Source organism: Phyllosticta capitalensis (genome assembly GCF_038381095.1).
Source record: "Phyllosticta capitalensis strain CBS 128856 chromosome Unknown BKA78scaffold_6, whole genome shotgun sequence".
NCBI classification, from domain to species: domain Eukaryota; kingdom Fungi; phylum Ascomycota; class Dothideomycetes; order Botryosphaeriales; family Phyllostictaceae; genus Phyllosticta; species Phyllosticta capitalensis.
Genome location: NW_027117444.1, coordinates 714,062 through 734,434, shown reverse-complemented (window position 1 = coordinate 734,434; position 20,373 = coordinate 714,062). Strand labels below are relative to the sequence as shown.

At 54.2% G+C, this 20,373-nt stretch overlaps 11 protein-coding genes across 11 annotated transcripts; 4 read left to right on the top strand and 7 right to left on the bottom strand.

Moving 5' to 3' along the window:
* Positions 1-162: 162 nt before the first annotated feature.
* Positions 163-1,434, bottom strand: BKA78DRAFT_226515 (uncharacterized protein; the record flags this gene model as incomplete). Its single annotated transcript, XM_066883688.1, has 3 exons — positions 163-417; positions 535-999; positions 1,060-1,434. Coding segments are annotated over 3 exons (1,095 nt in total), but the record flags the coding sequence as incomplete, so codon positions are not given.
* Positions 1,435-1,985: 551 nt separating this feature from the next.
* BKA78DRAFT_353500 (uncharacterized protein) lies at positions 1,986-2,799 on the bottom strand (the record flags this gene model as incomplete). The annotated part of the gene is made up of 5 exons (XM_066891570.1): positions 1,986-1,996; positions 2,058-2,169; positions 2,254-2,550; positions 2,634-2,686; positions 2,748-2,799. The coding sequence occupies 5 exons, from the start codon at positions 2,797-2,799 to the stop codon at positions 1,986-1,988; spliced, it is 525 nt and encodes a 174-aa protein (XP_066743252.1).
* A 79-nt stretch (positions 2,800-2,878) lies between these two features.
* On the top strand, positions 2,879-3,863 carry BKA78DRAFT_316277 (uncharacterized protein). The gene is made up of 2 exons (XM_066888609.1): positions 2,879-3,560; positions 3,632-3,863. The coding sequence occupies exons 1-2, from the start codon at positions 3,069-3,071 to the stop codon at positions 3,668-3,670; spliced, it is 531 nt and encodes a 176-aa protein (XP_066743251.1). The 5' UTR covers positions 2,879-3,068; the 3' UTR covers positions 3,671-3,863.
* A 55-nt stretch (positions 3,864-3,918) lies between these two features.
* Positions 3,919-5,670, bottom strand: BKA78DRAFT_331869 (D-arabinono-1,4-lactone oxidase-domain-containing protein; the record flags this gene model as incomplete). Its single annotated transcript, XM_066889921.1, has 2 exons — positions 3,919-3,996; positions 4,027-5,670. 2 exons carry the CDS (start codon positions 5,668-5,670, stop codon positions 3,919-3,921), a joined length of 1,722 nt encoding a protein of 573 aa, XP_066743250.1.
* Positions 5,671-6,760: 1,090 nt separating this feature from the next.
* Positions 6,761-8,743, top strand: BKA78DRAFT_353497 (uncharacterized protein; the record flags this gene model as incomplete). The annotated part of the gene is made up of 4 exons (XM_066891569.1): positions 6,761-6,831; positions 6,891-7,440; positions 7,498-7,936; positions 7,986-8,743. 4 exons carry the CDS (start codon positions 6,761-6,763, stop codon positions 8,741-8,743), a joined length of 1,818 nt encoding a protein of 605 aa, XP_066743249.1.
* Positions 8,744-9,336: 593 nt separating this feature from the next.
* BKA78DRAFT_316274 (uncharacterized protein) lies at positions 9,337-9,565 on the bottom strand (the record flags this gene model as incomplete). Its single annotated transcript, XM_066888608.1, has 1 exon — positions 9,337-9,565. The coding sequence occupies exon 1, from the start codon at positions 9,492-9,494 to the stop codon at positions 9,339-9,341; it is 156 nt and encodes a 51-aa protein (XP_066743248.1). The 5' UTR covers positions 9,495-9,565.
* Position 9,566: 1 nt separating this feature from the next.
* Positions 9,567-10,644, top strand: BKA78DRAFT_380371 (uncharacterized protein). The gene is made up of 3 exons (XM_066892969.1): positions 9,567-9,767; positions 9,830-10,014; positions 10,072-10,644. Exons 1-3 carry the CDS (start codon positions 9,572-9,574, stop codon positions 10,411-10,413), a joined length of 723 nt encoding a protein of 240 aa, XP_066743247.1. The 5' UTR covers positions 9,567-9,571; the 3' UTR covers positions 10,414-10,644.
* A 162-nt stretch (positions 10,645-10,806) lies between these two features.
* On the bottom strand, positions 10,807-13,165 carry BKA78DRAFT_283599 (amino acid permease-domain-containing protein). The gene is made up of 6 exons (XM_066885669.1): positions 12,874-13,165; positions 12,767-12,823; positions 12,126-12,704; positions 12,035-12,073; positions 11,229-11,976; positions 10,807-11,161 (listed from the first exon to the last, which is right to left on the bottom strand). The coding sequence occupies exons 1-6, from the start codon at positions 12,977-12,979 to the stop codon at positions 10,996-10,998; spliced, it is 1,695 nt and encodes a 564-aa protein (XP_066743246.1). The 5' UTR covers positions 12,980-13,165; the 3' UTR covers positions 10,807-10,995.
* A 944-nt stretch (positions 13,166-14,109) lies between these two features.
* On the bottom strand, positions 14,110-16,304 carry BKA78DRAFT_353494 (major facilitator superfamily domain-containing protein; the record flags this gene model as incomplete). Its single annotated transcript, XM_066891568.1, has 5 exons — positions 14,110-14,696; positions 14,747-14,794; positions 14,850-15,639; positions 15,919-16,145; positions 16,223-16,304. 5 exons carry the CDS (start codon positions 16,302-16,304, stop codon positions 14,110-14,112), a joined length of 1,734 nt encoding a protein of 577 aa, XP_066743245.1.
* On the top strand, positions 16,212-17,032 carry BKA78DRAFT_147971 (uncharacterized protein). Its single transcript, XM_066882897.1, has one exon. It carries the CDS (start codon positions 16,310-16,312, stop codon positions 16,865-16,867), a length of 558 nt encoding a protein of 185 aa, XP_066743244.1. The 5' UTR covers positions 16,212-16,309; the 3' UTR covers positions 16,868-17,032.
* Positions 17,033-17,068: 36 nt separating this feature from the next.
* Positions 17,069-18,095, bottom strand: BKA78DRAFT_147967 (prefoldin subunit). Its single transcript, XM_066882896.1, has 4 exons — positions 17,890-18,095; positions 17,674-17,808; positions 17,540-17,607; positions 17,069-17,463 (listed from the first exon to the last, which is right to left on the bottom strand). Exons 1-4 carry the CDS (start codon positions 17,914-17,916, stop codon positions 17,271-17,273), a joined length of 423 nt encoding a protein of 140 aa, XP_066743243.1. The 5' UTR covers positions 17,917-18,095; the 3' UTR covers positions 17,069-17,270.
* Between the last annotated feature and the right edge of the window lie 2,278 nt (positions 18,096-20,373).

The window sequence follows — 20,373 nt, the reverse complement described above, 5'->3', positions numbered from 1 at the left end:
CCCTCCTCTCCTCCACCAAGCCAGCCATTCAAACACCCTTTTCCCCCTTCTATATCTGCTGTGCATCGATTCCGCATCCACAACCCCCTCCTCCCCCATATCCCATCTTCTCCCCTACAGCTTCCCCCTTCCCCTCAACCCACCACCGGCCGCACCATGTCCCAAAAACGTCTCCAACAAAACAAGCTCCCTCTCGTCCCTCCACCCCTCAACCACCCTCCCTATGTCCCCTTCGTCCCACGCAAACCCAAACCACAGCAACACGCCCACATCTCTGACGACGCCAATCGCGCTTATCTGCTCATCAGATAGAGGGTGCGGCAGATGGCGGTAGAGCGTAGAGTAGAAGAGGGAGCGGAGAGAGGGCGCTGCGGTGTAGTACGTCCATGTCCACCTCCAACGACCTGCCGTTTTGTCCTGGGCGCCGCCGCCAGCGCCCCATGCTGCTGCGGCGGCCGTGTTGACGTTGCTGTCTTGGCCCCCTTCTTGTCCCACACTCCGCCCCTCCTCCTCCTTCTCCCCCTCCTTCTCCACCCACCCCAGCAAAAACTCAACCCCGTACAACGGCACGCCCCAAACGCCCACCTCGGCCTCGGCCCAGTCGACCAAGCCCGTCAACTGGCCCTCTGAACCCACCATGACGTTGCCAGGCACCACGTCCCCATGGTTCAGACACAGTGGTAAGCAGCGAAGCAAGTGCAGCTGCTCCAGCGTCCGCCGCGCGGCGTTGCGCAGAGCCGCCGTTGGAAGCTCGGTTGAGAGGAGGCGGAGTTTGGAGCGTGTGGCGAGATGGAGGGGGCCTGGACGGAGGGGGAGAGGGGAGGACGTGGACGAGGCGGAGAGCCAGCCTCGCGCGAGGAAGGCGGCGAAGCCAGTCACCAGGTTTTCCTGGCGGGCGAGTTGAGAGGGGGAGAGATGGCGGTGCTGGATTTGGAGGGCGCTGTAGGGGAGGCCGGGGAGACGAGTTTGCGCCGTCATGGTCAGCGTTTGCGTAGGATGCTGCTGCTGCTGCTGCTGCTCCTTCTCGTCATGGTGGTCTCGGTTCGAGTTGAAGTGCACACGGCCGATTTGGCGGACGTCAGGCGCGTATGGACCGTAAACGGCAGTGGCGAGATTTGTGACTTGAATGTCTAGAGCGAAGACGGGAGGGCGGAATTGAACGATGAGGTGTTGGTTCCAGAAGTCGTCGGAGAGCTGTAATTTTGTGGATGCTTCGCAGTTGACTTCTAGTAGCTTGCATTGAGAAGCATTCGAGCTGGATTTGCGCCCCTGAGTATCCCCTCGGAAGGAGAGCAGGACAGTGTAGCTGCAATATCCCTGGTATCTGTGTGTCGTCAATTCATGGTTTGGAAAGATTGCTCTCAAAAGATCGTGACAGTCTGCCCTGTGCTCTTCCGTCAAACCAAACCTCGAGAAGATGGACAGGTCGCCCATGACTTTAAAATCCAATCAAGTCATCACGTCGAAAATTAAACAGGCTGTGGAAGGAAGCCATCTTGCAGAAGATAAGTTCCGTCGACATGGCAATGGGCATGGATGCTGGTGGAGGTGTCAGACGCCGCTTGCTCGCTTGACAAATGGCAGACCGTGGCGCCGCCTGTTCATGCCCCACGCTCGGCAGAAGTCGCATTGAGAAGGTGGATAAGGATGGGTTGGCGGCTGGAGTCTGGATTCGGGCACAACGAGCCTCCTCTTCAGCCACACGTTGGGCGTTGGGGCCAAATTGACGACAATCTGCACACCAGTAGCATTCAGCAGCTCGCATCTAGACTCCCAGAGACACAATGGTGAAATAAGTCGAAGATCGTTGGCTGTCCCTTCGCGGAAGCGGAGTACGATCCACAAGTCGTCCAGAAATGTTGTTGGATAATGTCATGACACTCCATCTGCAGCCCTCACCCAGTAGTCCAATATCCGTCCCCCAAACGCCATGCTGCTCCGACCCAAGCATGCAAATTTTGTGCAAAAAAGAAAACATGTGCTCCTCAGAAGGAGTCTGGAAACAACAGTCGTCAGCGCTACGTGGTTGACAGGCCGGGGTATGCCGGACAACGTACCAAGCGTCATGCTCATGGACACATCAGTGTTTTCGACCATCTTGGTGAACTCGTCGAAGCTAATCTTGCCGTCGCGGTCGAGGTCCGCCTCCATGATGGTCTTGTCGACAATCTGTGCGCAGCATTAAATCAGCCCGTGTCCTTTTGTTCCTAGTTTGCGCTCGCGTGATCTTATCGCCGCGCGAAGGAAGCGTACCTGTTGCAGCTGCTGATCCTTTAGATTGCTGCCAACCATCATCTTGAGCACGATGAACAGCTCGCCGTTGCTGATATATCCGTCGCGATCAATGTCGTAGACCTTGAACGCAAAGCGCAGCTTCTCCTCCTTGTTGCCCTTGCTGCTAAAGGCGCTCAGCCCCGACACAAACTCTTGGAAATCGACGTCACCGCCACCGTCCTCGTCAAAGATAGCAATCATGCGGGTCGCGAGGGGGTTCGAGGAGACTTGAGGGAGCGAAAGGAACTCGTCGCGTTCGATGGTGCCCGAGTTGTCCTGGGGTGGGGTTTAGCAGTTGCGCGGCGAGGTTTACGAGGGCGAAGAGACGAAGCTCTACGAGGGATCCAAGGACTTGATACCTTGTCGAGCTTCATGAAGCGCTTCCTAAGACGGTCGACCTCATCGCGGTCGACTAGAAATGGTCAGCCGGGCTGTTTGGCCACCTTGTGGGTGTAGGGCAAAAGGGGGCATACAATTCGAGCTGGACGCAATGCTGTCCAGCATCTGAGAATTGGTGTTACCCATTATGGCGAAAAGAGCGAGTTGTGGAAGTGAGAGAGTAGAGTTGTGGAATTGTGAGGGGGAAATCCAGACTGTCCAAGAGAGCCCCACGCATTAGCCAGCTCTCAGGAGCCAAGGGTAGTCTGGGGTCGGCCAATCATGCCCCACCGAAACATCTAATCTTATCACCCGCCCATTGCCAACGCCATGCCATCATCCATCGACATCTACAAAGCCCATTCACCTCCGATTGCCCATCGCCGCTCTCACCTGGCCTCAATTCTCAAACGACCATGTCGGCGCCAGGCCCCTTCGAGGTCGCCTCCACGATCCAAGCCGCCAGCATCCAGCGCAACCCAGACCCCCGCCATGACCTGAATCCCTCGACCACGGCCAGCACGCGGGAGCCGGTCCACATACGCTCGCCCTCATCCTCGGACATTGACGAAGACGAAATCCCGCTCTCAGTCCTCCATCCTGCGCCTCGACACCACCACCTGCCGCCGCTGCCCGACCTGCGCTTCGAGCAAAGCTACCTCAAGAGCATCGACAAGTGCGAGACCAAGTGGGGCGTCGCCTACATCACCTTCCGCGACCAGTTCGTCTTCCCGCTGCTCCAGGGCACCGTCTGGTGTCTGATACTCGACGGCTGGCGCTTCTGGAACCGCGGCACCCAGCTGAGCGGCCAGTCGGTCGGCGCGCGCCTCCGCCGCTGGTGGTGGAACGTCAACAATTGGAAGATTCCTACGGTGAAGAAGGAGAAGCTGGCTGAGGATGTGAAGGAAGTGAGTCGTCAGTTTATGCGGGTCCGTCCATGACCGCCCGTCCGCCTTGGCTAAGAGCTAATGGGCGGAAGTACTACGTGTCGGAGTTTGCAAATGCGGGTTCGGATTAGGGGATTCGCTGCGGAGGAAGGCATCTTGGGCGTATTTGGCGTTTGGGTTGTGCATATGGATAAGAGCAACGTGTAGAGGGGCCAGGATTATAACTCGATCTGCTGCTGTATCACCGGTACTCGCACCGCCAGTGCAGTGCCATGGTCAATATTCAAAAGAAACGTCCAGAATTTCAACGTAAAGCCATGATTTTGACTACTCATATCCATTCAATCGTGAGAGGTCGTTGTTGCGTGGTCTATGTCCATTACATCTTGTCAAAAACCTTTACGCCTGTGACCCCCGACTGCGGGTCATCGCTGTGCGTCTCTTTGTGCAAAGACTCCTCTTCAAAGTGATGGTCCTCCTCCCGCACATGGTGCAGCAACTGGCTGGCCTCTGCCTCGGCACCGTGCAAGACATCGAAGCTCTCATCGCTCGACGAACTACCTGGACCAGTTCGCACAGCCTGCTCGCCAAACCAATCCACACCGCCCTTACGGTGCGGCTTGCGGTTGGCCTCGCGCTCTTCCAGAGCCAGAGGCGGGAATTCGCTGGTTGGGGGCAGCAGGGCACGGCGGTGCCAGTCCCCGACGAACATGCCATCTGGGTCAACATCGTTGCGGACGGCGAGCCAGCTGGCCAGGTCGGCACCGTACATGCTGACAAGGTCCTTGTGAGTGACGGTGGCAAAGTTTTTGGCCCAGTGGGGACGGCCGCCAAGCTCCTTCATGAGCCACTCGAACGCTTTGTAGTACTGCTCGCGACCGGGCGGGTCAAGGTTGTACGGACGGTAAAGAGTGGCATTCAGATACAGAGTCGGGCCATCGGAGCTTGTGGGGTCCAGAAAAGGGCGCGGCTGGTTATTGTTGGAAGTGTTGGAGACGCGCACTTCAATGGGAGCGTGCACCCAAACGCCGCGAGCTGAAAACGGGATTCCAGATGCCTTTTCATCGCCGTGGAGCCAAGCAGACAGGCGGGTAATGGCCTCAGGACCCTTGTGAAGAGGCAGCGCCCATTCATTGACAAACTGGCTGTACAAACAGTTCATGAGGAGGCCAGTGTGCTGGGGCTCGACAGCTGTCGTCGGAATGTTGTCGCTGAAGCCATACTGCATACCGAACACAAACCATTCAATCGCCGGCAGGATGCGCGGGACGTAGTGGGCAGCCCACAAAAGGACGTGGTAGGTGTGGTAGCCAACGGAACCACCATACCAGCTGTCCACTGGTGGTCGCTCGGGCTTGGTGGTCTGCTGCGCACGCCAGATGACGGCCCGCTTCATATACGGCAGCCACCACACGCGCGTAAACTCCCTAGAGGTCCAGAGGTCCTTGTCCCACTTGTCCAAGACGTAGGCCAGAGGCTGCAACCTTTGCTCCCATTCAATGTTGGTGTGCGGAACCATCTGATACTCGACCTCGACGATGATGCCCAAGGCACCCAGAGAGACGAGCGCCGCGCGAAAAAGGTCCACATTCTGCTCTGCAGAGCAAAGGACGGTAGAGCCATTTGCGAGTACGATCCGCAGGCTACGTACCGATCCCGAAAGTAGACCATGCTTCAAGCTGCTGCCGTGTGTAGCCGTGGCCATGGCACCCACTATCGATTGCTGGTTGATGCTCCCCAGGTTTGGCATTGTGAGCCCATTCTCTCTTGCGCGCTCGTTGAGCTGGTACAACCTGATGCCGCCCTGTACGAGCATAGTTCCCTTTGCCTTGTCGACCTTGAGCACCTCATTGTAATGGTCCAGGTTCATCATCCAGGAAGACGTGCAGGTCATATCACTCGGCGAGTGGCCGCAGCCTACGAGCACAATGCGGCGACGGCATCTCCGGGCGAGAACAACGGCCTTTTGGATCTCGGCGAGAGAGTGCGGACGAATGTAAAGCTCCGGGTAGGAGTGAAAGGTGCGAGCCCAGGTCTGGTGGTGATGGGCCTTGGAAGCGCGAAAAGGGACCGAAGAGTCGAGCTTCGCGAGCTCGTTCTCGACCTTGGTTGGAAGCGGCGTATCAGACATGGCGGCGGCAGCTATCGACTGTTCATCTTTCGGGAGGTTTGGAGGAGAGGACGATGTAGTCGTGATGACGATTCATAGTCTGTTTGAATCATGCGACGGTAGCGTTGTTTGCAATTAATGCGGATGGCGCCGAGCTCTGCGCTGACGACATTTCCGCTCTCGGCAAGGCTCCGAAGAAAAATGTCGACCGGGTCTCGATTCGGCTCCCGAGGTCCACTCCTTCCTGCCCAACACCATTCATGTGTTCAACGACCATGTTATCACTTTGGTCGGCGGAAGACCTCTTCTCTTGCCGGATCTTGTCTTTTGACGCTGTCGCCATCGTTTGTTGTTGCCATCGAGGATCAGACGTTTCAGACTACCTCGGAGAACTGCTCAGGAAGTGCTCCAGGAGTTTGATACGCAACGGTAGTAATCTGACCCTCCACCGAGCAGAAAGGTTGGCTGGCAAAGCGAGCAATGATATGTGAGGTTCAAACAGAACTGCGGCTCCACCAACCTAATTCGCAGACCCCGGTCACGTTCATGCAAGACCAAGACTACGCGTTCAGCTCAAGCTGTTGCGCGCATCCCTTCCTCTTCAAAAGTCAGCGACCCTCGACCCTTGAGATTACCAATGATCATGCATTGCATAATGCTTCTTTGCTTAGACATGCGAGTGCATCGGAGTGGCATATGCCTTCGATCGAGCCTTGTCGACAGCCTCGTGGCCATGATAAGCAAGGCTGAGCTTCGACTTTTCATTTACTCTACCATTACAAAAAAACCTTGGAGTACGACACACTTGCAACAATTCCCAGAAATGACGGGATCTCAAGATGTGGAATTGGGAAATTTTCCCCGAAACGACGGTCGGGCCAACGACACTAGCAATCAAGCGGTTGCGAGCCAAGCAGGAAGTCAGAGTGCAAGTTCGAGGCCGAATTCTCGTGAAGAGACACCACCAGCCAGGAATCAGAAAAGCAAGAATCAAGAGAGCAGGCGTCTCGAACCAGACAAACGCGTGTCCCCATTCAGGAAGGTGTGGGAACGGATCAAGAAGATGTGGAGACAGGCGTGGAGCTTTATGCTGGACGAAAGACCCTACAGAATGAAGGAGCGCTGGGGTGCCATCAGCTGGAGCTTGTTCAAACGAGTTTTGACTGCGACAGTTCTTGCTGGGTAAGTTCTTTGTCCGATCCATCTTCAATGCCTCCCTTCATGCTCACTTCGGAAAACAGTGCCATTATTCTTGGAGTTCTAGGCCAGAGCTTCTCAACAAGGAGGTGGCTTTGGCATGGACTGTGGATCAATCAGGACGCCCAGCTTGCTGCGTTTGGTTTAATCAACACACTTCTATCATACGGCGTCGGTGACTCACTTAGCCACATTGCTGGCACAACCGTCACAAGATGGATGGTAAAGGAGGACGATAAGGGCGCGAGCACCTTGGACTTCGACATGGAGGACGAGATGCGCGAGCCATGGACTGCCATCGCCAATTGCTACACGCGCAGCGAGAATAAGGATTGGACCTGGAAAGATTTTCTGCGTTTCGTGCCAGTCTTCATCATCGGCTTGAGCATGGTACTTCTGAACGCCGCCATGAACACGATTGCTATACCACAAGATCGATGGTGGCCGGACCTCAGCTTCAGCAATGCTGTGGGCGACGAGCGCGCCTACTTTTCAAACAAGACGATGCGCGTTACTAATGTCAGCAGAACGGCTGTCTGGAATCAGTCTTGGGATATGGTCCGTGAAGGTCCTGGCGAATTTTCTTGGGATGTGGTTAGTCATATTATGCCACCAAGTGAGCGTCCAAGGTTTTAACAAGTGTGCAAATAGGCCTACGCGATTGCTGCGAACTCAATTTTTACCGATCTTTCACTATTGTACGAGGCGCAAAGACGACCACGTGGATGGCGAGTAGTTCGCGACGAGGAAGCACTCATGCACAGCATCGTCAACGTCACGAGGAACCATACGTCTTCATACCAAGCAGTTGCCTTGGACGGAACAGCGATTGGAGAGATGTGGACAGAGCAGACGAAACACAGCTCGAATGCCTGGGCTGAGCGAGCGACAGGATGGATTGCTACCCTCAAATTGACGGGCATCCTTCTTAACACAAGTTGCTCAGAAGCAGCTGGATCCGCTGTTGGGTCCTGGAACGCATCTTCCAGAGACAGTGGAACAGTGGTGCTGGACATTGGCCCGGCCAGTCCTGTCGGCGGCAATTTTTCTGGCGCTACTTGCTCAATATCAGTTGACCAGGTCCTCTTCCGTCAGTCAATCATCCCTAACAGTCATTCCCGCAGCTGACGGAGTAACAGCCATTCGACATGTCATAGAGTGCGGCGGATTCTACCCTGATTTCCCATACATCGAGCCTCGAAACTCCACCCAAAGGGTCTTCCCCTCGACCGACAACCTCACTGCCATTGCCAACACCCAAATTGCTGCTGAGCTTGCATCCTGGTTTAGCGACGTCGCTCCAAGCCTGCAAGCCTTGTTTCCAAACCAACAAAGCACAAACTTGACCTCCATCGCCCTACGCATCTCCAACGCAATTGTTGAACGCGAGCGCGGCCATACGCGCATGGACGGGCTCGCCATGGTCGTCGCATTTACCTTTTCCAATATGCTGACCATGTTCGATTGGAGCTTCGAGGAGGTGTCAAATACGACAACACTCCAAGGCCCCGTCCAGTGGCGAATTTGGAAGTCAGGTCCACAACGCGAATGGCAGTGGGTCATTGCCGCTGTTCTTGGTGTCCTCTTGCTTGTACAATTCTACGACGTCTTCCTCCTCTTCTTTTCTAGGTACGCTAAAGGGCTGTGGCTCGACCTGGGTGGGATGCTGGTCGCTGCAAATGCGGCGGACAAAATGGCAGCAGTGTCTGATGATCAAGGCGCTGGATATATCCCAGACAACAAAACTTTTGTGCGATACTTTATGAGACAGCGGCCTAAGGAGAAAGAAGAGGATGAAGGAAAAGCGGTATTGATAAGCAGTGAGGACCAGAAGCAGTTGAATGAGTGTGAGCCACTTCACTGGGGAGAAGAGTATGGCAAAGAAGACGCCGGGTGAAAACCTCGAGCATGGCGGCGATAGAAGGGGAGAGTTGCATTACAGTCTCTCAACTGCCCCCTGTCAGTCTTCGAGGAGCTGGTACATTTTCCTTGCGTCTCTATTTGGCTATGAAGAACCTAAATGCTCTTTATATTCAACTCTAAGGTGATCAAGTAGTCACATTCCTTCCTCAGTTCGCTTTTTCGGGTGCTGTAGTCTTAAACTGCAAGTCTTGATCTTTCTTTGGGCTATCACATCCAATCCTGACAGTTTTATATAGATTCAAGAATGAAGCCAGGTCCATTCGCTTGGAAGCAGTGGTCGATGTAGTCTCGGCGCAAACCGGGCAGCAACAGCGACAACTCCGAGCATTCAACCAATCATAGGCCAGAGCGTCGTTTGCATCGCTAAAATCAGCCCTCCCTTCATGCCTTAGAAGTCGCGCTGCGTCAACCAAACCACCAGATCAGTTCCTGAATCAAGGCAAATTGCCTAAGTAACGATGTTCTCGACGCTATTCGCTAGATTTCCACGACCACGCCTACGCCGTCAACTTGCCTGTCACTTTGTCCAGAAGTCGGCGACGAAAAAAAAGACAACCCTCACCCCCACCCTATAAACAAAATTTTCCGTTTGCCCCCTCACGCCTGCCTTGCTTGCAGCTTCCCACATCAAAGACGCCCCCTGTGCAACAAATGCAGCCAATGACATGACAATCCGTCCGCCCCCGAACGAAAACTGCATCTTGGCTTGTCGTCGTCCGTGCCATTTCCGAGCCTGATCCGAATGTGTATCATGATTTGGGTTCCCTTGATGCTGCGTTGGGCATGAGGGTTCAAGTATTTAATGATAGCAGGTACCGCATCAATTCTTGTGTTGAGAGGCCTTCTTGCTACTTCTTCACAAATCTCCAAATCCAACAAGTCGTGCCCACAACAACGAGAGGAATCGAATCATCTACATCCATCATCTATCCCGACATCGGTCACCTCATCTCACACCACCAACACCCCGTCCCTCTATCTGACCACACACCTTCAAAGTACCTATCCGGAGAAGATAAGCAATCGATACCTGGCAGCCAAAAATACCAACCAAAAACAGGCCAATCCTCCAAACATCAACAATTGAACTCTTCGAAACAAAATGGCCTTCACCAACTTCCTTACATCCCTCAAATCCACGTGGGCCGACTGGCGCATCCTCATGGCCGCGCGCGACGACCTGGACGACGACTACAACTTCGCGTCGGGCCCGAGGCGAGGTGCGCACCTGGCACAGCTCGACGAGTCGGAGCAAGAAGTGCATGAAGAAAGAGAAGAAAAGGCCGCGGCTGATGCGTTGAGCAACGCGTCGTCGAGGACGGCGAGTGCTTCGTCGTAATGGTGGTGACGCCCGATCATGAGACTACGGGAGGAAGCATGGGGTTGGCAAGGCGAGGCGAGGCAAAACGGGATGATCATGGCTGCTGCGAGGAGAAAGAAGTCACCAGCCGTTCGTACCTTCCTTCCCGTTGCGACCCTTCCTCCCCATCTTTAGCTGAGGGCGAAGAGGAAGGCACGACAGACACAGACAGGCGGCACGACAGCATCATCAAGGAGTTGGTTTCAATTTGTTTGTTTTGGCAGCAGGAGAAAAGGATACCCCTATTTGGTTTGGAAATTTGGACAGAAGGGAGACGAAGTTAGACAAAGGAGTCATAAAAAGCAGTATGGGTCTCAGCCGATTCCATGTCACAATCTTCTCTACTTTTACTTCGCATCACTTTGGCCTAAGGATTTGTACCACTATCGTCAGCATCAACTTATTGTAGGAACTACTTGTCAAAAAAAAAAAAAAAAATCCGAGTCACATATCCAAAGGTACTTTCTTCTTGTTGACCTGAGTCTGTCCATAGAAGGTCATGACACAGACCACCTCGCTTCTCACGATGGCACAAAACAAAACGCAAAACGTACAACAGCCGGGATTCGCTGCTGGTCACCCACGCAACTACTAATCGGCCGCAACGTGGCTTGTCTATGGAAGAGCGGACGGGGTTCCGAATTCTCCACGTGCTATGGTCGTACGTGATAGATGAGGCTAATGTTTTGGTATATAGATAAACTTGTGTGTTACGCCAGTCCCTACTGGATACAGCAAGCCAAATTTGGAGTGCGTGATGGACGCAGAAAGCTGAGGGTGAAGGTCTATGAGTTGAGATGGTGTGGTTGAAGATGGGCGGTGGTGGGATTGTGTTGCGTTCTCCCGTTTTGTGCTCTTTCCCCTCCTCAATCGGCACTCTTCCCCACCATGGCAGGGGCGCTCTCCTCGTCGCGGCCGCTGTTGCTGCTCGGCGGCTTGACACCGTCGATGGTCAAGCCTTCAGCAATGATGGCGTCTTGCTGGTCTTTTGACAGCTCGTCTGAGTCGAGCGTCATCTTGGGGCCGGTGAACCTATTTGCTCGTGTCAGTACCAAAGCAAACAGTTTGGAGCCCAAAATCAGGGGAAAGGGAAACTTACCATTTGCGTGCGTCAATGTAGTAATATGCCAGACTGCCTCCCCACAGGGCGACGCTTATGACGACTGTGTAGTTCATTGAGCTGACATCAGGGTTAGGTCCTTCGACAGGGAACATGGCGAGCAAGGTGCCAAAAATCATAAAAGCAATGGCGATCCAGCCGATGGGTTGGCTGAATTTTCCCGTGTAAAAGGGGCCTGGCTTGAACTTGTGCTCGCCCCACCACAGACGACAGAAGATGGGCGTGCCCCAGGCGACGTTGTTGCCAGCGACGCCGAGCGAGAAAAGCGCACTTGCTGCCGCGCTGTCGATCAGACTGAGGAGGCCCAGTACCGCGCCCAGGCCCACGCAGCCCCAAACGGCTCGCAGCGGGATGTAGCCAAAGGTCTTGCTGATGGGCCGGAAGAAGCTTGAGAAGGGAAGCGCGCCGTCGCGCGAGAACGCCCATGTCTGCCGTGACGCTGCTACCACAATCGAAAGGCCCATGAGAAATTGCACGCAGAACATGAGCACCATGAAAGCGATGGCTCCCCGCTTGCCCAGCGCGTCATAGTATATCTGGGCCATGGGTTGGCCATACGCACTACCCAACGTGGCGCTGAGATCAGGCGACATGCAGGCGGCAATCACGATGCAAATGATCCAGCCGAAAATCCAGCAGGATCCGATTGACATGAGGATGCCGTATGGTACGGCCTTGGTTGCGTTGGCGGCTTCTTCACTGATGTGGACACACGAATCGAAGGCGCCTGAAGTGATGGAGTCAGTCAGGGGTAAGTGGTTAGGGAGAGAACGGACAAGACTTACCTATGGTCCAGATTGGCGATAGCCAACTGAGCATGAATGCTTAAAGAAGTGTCAGAAATTGAAGTAATGATCAGACGGATCCGAGACTCACTCCATCCCGTCGGCCAAGTCGTCAAATTGGCTGTCTTTCCAAATATGAATGCGGCATCATTACGCTGATCAGCCCGGCCGATTGGAAGCGCAATCACAGTCGCAGCAATGAGAACAAAGTTTGCTGCAACAAACACTGTCTGCAGCTTTCCCATGACCTTGGACAGAGTCGACGCAAGCACTCCATGGCAGAGGACGCAACCCAAGAACACTGCGTAGATGACACCGCGAGAAGGTTCCCATTCGCCATCGCGCGCAATCACGACGACCGACAGCAGCATGAGCGAGAAGCCGTAGTCGATGCTGCAAAGTCCGCCAACGAGACCAAGCGTGTTGCTGTAGCCGACCAGAAAGCTTAGCGCGTTGCGCGTATTCGGCGACGCAAAGTAATGCGTCCACCAGTACAGACCTCCACTTGTCGGCATGGCGGATCCCAAATCTGCCATGGCCAGTCCAACAAAGAAAATGAAAAGCGATGCCACAAACCAGCCCCAAACGAGACCAACTGGTCCTGCCGGTAAGCTGTAGGTCAATGTGCTGGCAATGGAGGGCAGGAGACCCATGATTGAAAAGGCGATGCCTGGAATTTTCGAATCGCGCGTCAGAAAGGGGAATTCGTCTGAGTATCCGTGGGTAGCGTACCGAATACTTCGATCATGGTGAAATTTCTTCGAAGCTCTTGTTTGTATCCAAGTCGAGCTACGGAAAATTAGCTTAAATATCCAATCCGGAATGTGTTGTAAACATACCCAGGACCTCAGCGTCCTCCGCGCTGGCAAGTCCGTCGGCCTGCGCCTTGGACACAACAGAGACACTTCTCCGAATATCCCCCTCTTCCATGGCGTCGGCAGTCATGGTGTCTCTCGGAATGTTGACGATTTTCGAAAGACTTCAAGGGTATCAATAACCATTGACGAAGGAGGAAAGATTCCTGTTGGACAGAAACGTAGGCTTGATGTTGCGCAGTAGACAAAACAATTGCAGACCGACCACCTGCAGCACTTGCACGCTTGTGGGGAGCAAGCTGAGAAAATAGGTGACAGCCGTGCTACAGCGGCATCGTCATCGCGTTGCGCGTGCAGTAGCGCGCGCCCTTATACTGCTCCCCACCTTCGGCCCACCCACGCATGCATGCGGGCAATTGCATCGCTTCTGCTATCTGCAACAACGCCTCTCCCTGTCAGGGTCCTAAGAGCTGACAGGCTATCTCTAACCACACATCAACTGCCGGGGACCATCAGTCCACACTACGATTTTGATTCTGAAATTGGCTTTGCTGACCTTATACGACTCGCTGCATTGCTCGACTGGGACGGGCTTATCTTGCCGCGGCGGGGGAAACTAACCTACAAGGCCTATGGCGCGGTTGTACCCGATGAGGTGGGCTGGCAGCGCGGACGGGCCGTCGCAGTCGAGCTGGTATCTATCTCAGGTCGGGTTGGCTCAGGAGCATTCCGGCCTCGCTGTCACTTGCCTCGGCGTGGGGACAGCCATTTTGTCTAGAAAGGATGGTCTTGCGGCGAAGAAGACGGCGTTGGAGATGGCAGTGAATCGCGTATCTGGAGAACCAATGGTGTGGGTGCAACGGCGGCGATATGGGCTTATCGGGCGGCTTGGTGTGCGGGATAAGCTCTTTCAAGCTTCGCCACGCGTGGACTTGCTGGATGGGGGCAATGCATCACGTGGATTTATATCTTGCCTGTTCCAATCTATACATATACCAAACTCCTTGTCTATACCGAATGCTATGCCAGATATGCCATGTCCTTCCGAGAGATTTTGAAATTTCGCCGAATTGTCCGTTTTTGGATGATGCTGTTGGGAGAGCAGCCGGCTGCTCCTTGTGGGACCGCCAGCGGATATTGGATGTTCTCTCTCCCATTTTTCAATCTTTCTCCAGTCTCGTCGCCTTTTTGGTTTTTCATTTTTGGATCCTTCAGTCGTTGTCCTGCCCTGGCCTTTTTTCCTGGCCCCTGTGATTTCGATCATCCAAACTTTTGAGCATTCTTCTCAACGTCTTCCTCATCAGTGACGACAATGGCCACCTCGTCCTTCGCCTTTTTCTCCTTCAGCTCTCTACAGAAGGCACTGTTGGCCCTAATCTCATCTCCATACTTGATGAAGACGAATGGAATGCCGCACATGGCCAGCATGATGAAGCCAAGCACACTGCATGCCCATCCAACGCCGAGGTTTTCGTACATGGGTCGCGCAGCAAACGGCAGCGCGGCGCCAAAGATACTTCTCGCGGTTCCCGAGGCTGCCATGGCTGAAGCAGAGAACGTTTCGTATGCATCGACCAGGTAGTTGAGGATCGCCATGAAGATGAGCAAGTAGCCGATTCCGTATGGGATACCAGCGAGGATGGGCACAATCCAGTGGATTTTGCCAGGCTGCGCGGTCCAACCAGCCCAGAACAAGGAGCCGACGAGGAAAGGGCCAGCAATGCAGGCCAGAGGGAGACGACGGGCTTCTTCTGTGCGAGTCCAAGTTTTGCCCTGGGCTGTCGCTTTTCCGAGGTAGGCGTCCCAAGACAGGTAGATGACAGAAGCGAAGAAGACTCCGACACCGACTGTGACGACTGTAAGTAAATGTCCTGGAGACGGTGTTGGCCGAACTTACTTGGGAGAAACGCAAGGCCCTCCTCGCCCGCGTTGAAGCCGTATCCCTCTGATTGAATGTCAGCCACAATCGAAATTACATCTGAAAACAATACCGAACTTACCTTTGTACATGATTGGGTATGCCTGGAAAAACATGTAAAAGACAGCATAAACGAAGCTCAGGTAGATGCAGCAAAACAGGACAAGCCACTCGAACAGCATCATCCGAATTGGCCGGGTCAAAACGACGAGAACGACATACTTCCAGCCCTTGTTTTCAATCTCAATAGGTGCGAAGATGTTGGGGTCGCCCGTCTCCTTACGCAGGCGGGCAGCTCTCTGCTTCAAAATCACTGGTGCGTATGTCTCGGGCATGAGGACAAGAGGCACCCACGTCATGCCTGCGATGATCAAGCCAACCCAGAAAGTCCACCGCCAGTCCACGACGCTGATGAAGCCCGAAATAATTGGACCAATCAGCGGTCCAAACGTCGTGGCGGCCATGTACACGGCCATGGCTCGACCTCTCAATAGCGGGTCGTTGTACACATCGGCGCAGACGCCTCCCACAACGCTAATAGCACAGCTACCGGGGACACCAACAAGAAGGCGGAAAACTACGAGCTGTGCATAGCTCTGGGCGAGAGCGCAGCCAAGCGTGAAGGCTGTAAACATGGCAAAGGCTCCTGTCATGACCCATTTGCGACCATACGTCTCGGAAAGTGGTCCGAAGATGAGAGGGCCTACAACGTAGCCAACGATGAAGATTGATGTGGGAAGTACCAGGAGGGATTGGTTGGTGACGTTAAAGTAGGCGCTAAGCTCGGAGGTTGCGCCAGCAGAAAGCGAGGATGAGATGGTACTGTTCAGAACTGCAACGATGACGGTAGTCAAGGGGAACATTTTCTTCTTCTGTGAGGTTGTCAGCGAATTGTTAAAGCAACAATATTGGTCTTCTAAGGCCCAGTGCGGCGAAGAGGGTTTGGAGGCCGGGAAAACAAGATGAACTTGCCCAGTTGCAAAAGAAGGAATGTGAAGCTTTTAACTCCCCGAGACTGTATGAATGTGAAGAATGCAAGTGCTCTGGGGTAGAAGGTGTAGCAGCCACTCGGGCGCCCATAAAATGGGATAGAAGGAACGTCTCCTGCCAAGACTTGCTGACAACAGGAGCCAAAGAGAATTTCCACGCACCGTAGACCAGTTTACTGGATTTTCAGGATCATCTTTCTCAAAGCTTACGACATTCTTCGTGGTTGTCGAAGCAGCCGAGCTAGTGGTGGGAGAAGACACTTGAGATTCATCCGGCTTTTCGATATCAAGTTCAACCTCCTTGAACGATGCGGGGGAGCGTGGAGTCGCGGGGGTCGCGGGGGAGAGAGGCGCTGGGGCAAGGCGGAAACTTCCATCGTTGCGAATGGCTCCAAGGACTCAGCAAAGCAATGGACACAAATATGGCACATGGGACTCGTGAAGTGGGATGACAAAGACAACATACAGTTTTGGCTGCGAGTAGAGTGATTGGATCCGCTATCGACGCTGAGAAGACGGCCAGGCCGATGCGAAGTCTCTGACCTCATGATGAATGGATTGGGGAGAAGATAAGGCACGAGGCAAGACAAGGATGAGTGAAATTAGGGACGACCAGCACCACGCATATAAAAACACCACTGCGCCAGGCAGAAAGCGGCTCAAGGCAAAGGGAACCGAGAAGGGAATGGCAGAAAAAGAGGAGAGAAAATGGAGCAACAGAACGGCTTTTAGACCATTGGCAAAAAGTGGAGCTGTCCCGGCGAAGACGTGGTGGGGTGGACCGGCGAGGCACAAAAAAGAGATGCATGCACTCTGCGTGATTCGTTGGGCGTTTGGTTTCGTATGGTCAAAGCTGGACGGTGTCCTTTTTCGAGTGGCTGAATGCATCACTGAGTGGTCAATTTCGCTCCGAAACAGATCTTCAACTCGCTCCACTTGCCGCCGAAGGGCGTGCAGTGACGCAGCGCCGGTGTCCAGCGAAATTCGTTGTTGGGTCCGGGACCGGGCCATAGGGCAGTTGACATGCCTGCCACTGCATCTTCGCAAGGGATCGACAGGGTGGTCTCGACCTGGCCCTACATATGCGTGTAATCCAGCCAAGGGGTTTTGACAAGTTCAAAAAAAGCGCGTGGGAGCACATTGATGTCGTAGTCGAGGAAGAGGTATGAGTAAAAACCCTTGTCGCGGGACTCGGTTATGACGGCAGTTACCCGTAAAAAGCGATCAAGCTTCGCAGCGGGCCGTGCTGCATCGCCACATTGGGTGCTGAATAAGCCCCAGCATGCGAAGCATCGCAGGCCAGCGTTGATAAGGTGCTCGACAAACGCGTGGAGAGGCAGAACAATCCGTGGTCGAACCAATGACCGAGAACCACGAAATAAACGAGCAGCGTATCCAGAGCCGTGGGAGTAAGGAGATTGTGACAGGACTGTGACAGGACTCAGGATACTAAGTAGCGTTTCAAGAGGCTTTGGATTCGAGCTGGCTGTGACTTCGGTTGGCGTCCAGAGGTTTTATGTCTCCAAGTTGATACTCCTGCCGAATCTCGCGTACAGCGCCACCTTGCACTCCTGCATCTCGTCGCGCACGTTGCTGAGCTCTTCCTCAATTGTCTCGACCTCTTTTTCAATGTTCTCCGTAGCGGAGCCAAGCAGCTCCAGAACCTCTGCTTGCGGCAGCGAAACAAACGCGTCGCCGATCTTGTACCTGGGTACATCACGTGACATGTTAGCTCTCCCTGTGTCCCAAACGGACGACAAACGCCATGTCCATGGATACGTACGGCACTTTTTCGTCCTCGTCTACGAGCTCGAGCTCGGTTGACACCTCCTCGAGGTCCTCCTTGTCTTTCTAAACCCCCGCAAAACGCGAGTCAGCCCGTGTTACGTCGTGGGGAATGTTGATGCTGCTCCTCACCTGCTTTGTCTTGAGCTCTTCCTCGAGGATCTTTTCGCGTTGATGCAGCCGACTGAACTTGTTGATCTTGTCTTGGTCTTCACGGCGCACCTGCACCTCTTCGCCGCCTGTTGCGGCCTCGTCCTCGCGCGAAAGCTGGAAGGGGGCAGGCAAGTTAGCGACAAGAACCCCTACTTGGACTTACGACAATCGTGTTTCGGAGGCGGGGTGCGGTACCATGCGGCGGCTCATGAGTGATGCCATTTTCGAAGAATTTGATGGGGCTGACCGGTTGGCGAGGCTGTCGATGCGCTTAGCTGGCAAGTCGCTGAAGTTGTGTTGAGCTAGAGTGCGAGATTTGCGGTGTTCAGGTCTTTGCCATGACGGCGGCCGCGACTTTTCGCCAGGGACCAAGTCGGCAACCGCGACAACCACCAGCACTTTGATTCTTCATCTCTCCTCAACCACATTGAACATCGCCTTCTTCCAAGGCCTACCGTTTCGCTCGAAAGCATTACCAACCACCTGCACAGTTCCCCCGCACACAATTGTCCGATGCGGCTCCGGACAAGGATGCCGCTCAGTTCTGGAAGCACCTCCGTGCATGCCCAACCTCAGGTCAAGCTGTCTCACATCAGTCGCACGATAGCCTTCTCATGAGGCTCTTCAACGCCAAACCAACTCCGAGAGACTCTTGTCCCACATCGCGCTCACCGCTCTTGGCTTCCTGTCAACTCTTCCTAGTTCTCCGCGGCGGCCTGGCTGGGCACTGGGCAAACGGTAATAAGAAAGGACCGGACACCCTTCTTTGGCAGAGCCGCAACCGTCATGTGTGTATCGGGTCAGCAAGCAGCCTGGTGCTGTGCTTAGTGTACGCCACATACGACAGCGGACAGGACGTCAGAGGCTTCTCACTGCCAAGAGCGCGATACACCGCGGGGCCGTCTCAGAAACTCGGAAGGACGCAGCACTCGACCAGCTGGAGACGCTTGAAGTTTGGTAAACTGCTCACCGCGGGCAGCTTTTGTGGCGTTCTCTGGCGTTGCAAATGCAGCGGACAGGCGCAGCATATCCGCGCGCTGGGTTATTCCCTTTGCTCACCCAGACCAGCCCCCCAGGCAGGACCTGCCCGTGATACCAAGGCGTCGAACTTGTCGGAAACGCATCGTCGGCTGACGATCAACCATCGGTTTCCAAATTTGAACGATGGCAGATGTGAGTGCAAGCTGCCGCGGCGAGGCCTTGGCCAAGATGTTCCATTTGCAACGCGATTTGAATGCAAGTGTCTCATTCCACAGGATCATTTACACCCCAACCACCAAAGTAGAAGCCTGGTACCCACATCGCATCTGCGCGAATGATAGACAAAGATCCGCAAGTCAGAAAGCGGGGTCTTTTGCCTTTCGGCGGCAGCGGAGCGGCCAAGTTGTCAAGCAGCAAGCATCGCGCATGAGCAACGCGCAGGTGTGGGGAAGAGCCTTGTTGTCAACAGAGCCAAGAGCATGACCTCGGTTTTGCGCAAGGAGCCATATCTGTGGCAAGTTCCTCACGATACAGGAATGGTCGAGGATGAAGAGGCAAATGAGCAATCGATCCTCCCAAGATGTTGCTGCAGCAACGTGCGGACCCATCGAGTAAGGAGGAGCGACATACAGACAGCGTACGGGTCGATGCTGAATACAGGTCCTTTCTCCAGCGCATTCATACCCCTTTGGATGCCATGAAAGACAAACCAACTTCACATCAGCATCCCAAGTTTATGAATGCGCTTCCCTGAAGTGGAAGACATGGGCCTGGAGTAAGAGAAAACCAGACAAAAGAAGGATGACCGACTTTGTTCCTGGTCAGCACCATGTTCTCATGGCGTGCCTTTGGGACGCAGTCCAATCATATTTGGGCCAAGGTATCTAGGTGCCGTTCATTTTGCTCGACTGTCACGCGCGACCCGACTGCCCCAAGTGAGGCCTCGTATTCCCAAGGCCAAAGCAACGTCTACAAGCTGCAAGAGTTGCACGAGCATTCGCAAGTACAGGTGGTATGTCATCGATCTGATGGCCAAAATCGTTGAGAGAGGGCCTACATCACGTTGGCGCTCGTTCGCTGGAATAACGAGCAGACTGCCTACCACGCGAAGAAGGATCGTAGGGCACTCAGGTCCCCTCCCTATTTCCCAGCCATTTTTAACGAGAGGAGCATTAGACGAATGCATCCGTCGCAACGCTACCTTGTTTTGGCGCAACTCAACATGTACCTTGGTTGCTATCGCAGAACCAACATGCTTCGACTGTGGATTCTTCCGCTCGCTGTTTATTGGTATGTGCGGAGGTTCAGTTCAGCGCCCAAAAACTGCACACTTGGCAAGTTAATACGATGGATCCGCAGAGGCTTGTGCAGAAAGGAAAGGAAGAGTAGCACCCACCACGACACTGGTTGCAAGGGGTCCTTTGAACAAGCTGACAAAGCGATGACTGAGAACCCACCCCCTTCTCTTGGAGAAAATGACAGCCCAACGCGAAACATCGTTTTGCGCCCCTTTCAGCCGTCTGCGTCCCGCCCATGTTGCATGGGATCGTCAGTAAACCGCCAAAGTTCCAAGGCACCTGCTTTACTGTGCAGACGCATGACAGGGGAGAGAACAAGGGCAATAAAGCGACCCGAAATCTCGATTCAGATGTAGTATCGAGTCGTCGACGAAAGAGGCAATTTGATGAACACTGACAA

Coding starts and splice junctions, on each gene's coding strand:
- BKA78DRAFT_316277 (XM_066888609.1), top strand. CDS start 3,069: ATGTCGGCGCCAGGCCCCTTCGAGGTCGCCTCCACGATCCAAGCCGCC. Junction 3,561..3,631: donor TGGCTGAGGATGTGAAGGAA/GTGAGTCGTCAG, acceptor AATGGGCGGAAG/TACTACGTGTCGGAGTTTGC.
- BKA78DRAFT_380371 (XM_066892969.1), top strand. CDS start 9,572: ATGATAGCAGGTACCGCATCAATTCTTGTGTTGAGAGGCCTTCTTGCT. Junction 9,768..9,829: donor TCTGACCACACACCTTCAAA/GTACCTATCCGG, acceptor AACCAAAAACAG/GCCAATCCTCCAAACATCAA. Junction 10,015..10,071: donor CACCTGGCACAGCTCGACGA/GTCGGAGCAAGA, acceptor TGATGCGTTGAG/CAACGCGTCGTCGAGGACGG.
- BKA78DRAFT_283599 (XM_066885669.1), bottom strand. CDS start 12,979: ATGACTGCCGACGCCATGGAAGAGGGGGATATTCGGAGAAGTGTCTCT. Junction 12,705..12,766: donor CACCATGATCGAAGTATTCG/GTACGCTACCCA, acceptor CGAAAATTCCAG/GCATCGCCTTTTCAATCATG. Junction 11,977..12,034: donor ATCGCCAATCTGGACCATAG/GTAAGTCTTGTC, acceptor CCATCACTTCAG/GCGCCTTCGATTCGTGTGTC.
- BKA78DRAFT_147971 (XM_066882897.1), top strand. CDS start 16,310: ATGGATTGGGGAGAAGATAAGGCACGAGGCAAGACAAGGATGAGTGAA.
- BKA78DRAFT_147967 (XM_066882896.1), bottom strand. CDS start 17,916: ATGGCATCACTCATGAGCCGCCGCATG. Junction 17,809..17,889: donor CACTCATGAGCCGCCGCATG/GTACCGCACCCC, acceptor GCCCCCTTCCAG/CTTTCGCGCGAGGACGAGGC. Junction 17,608..17,673: donor AAGAGCTCAAGACAAAGCAG/GTGAGGAGCAGC, acceptor GCGGGGGTTTAG/AAAGACAAGGAGGACCTCGA.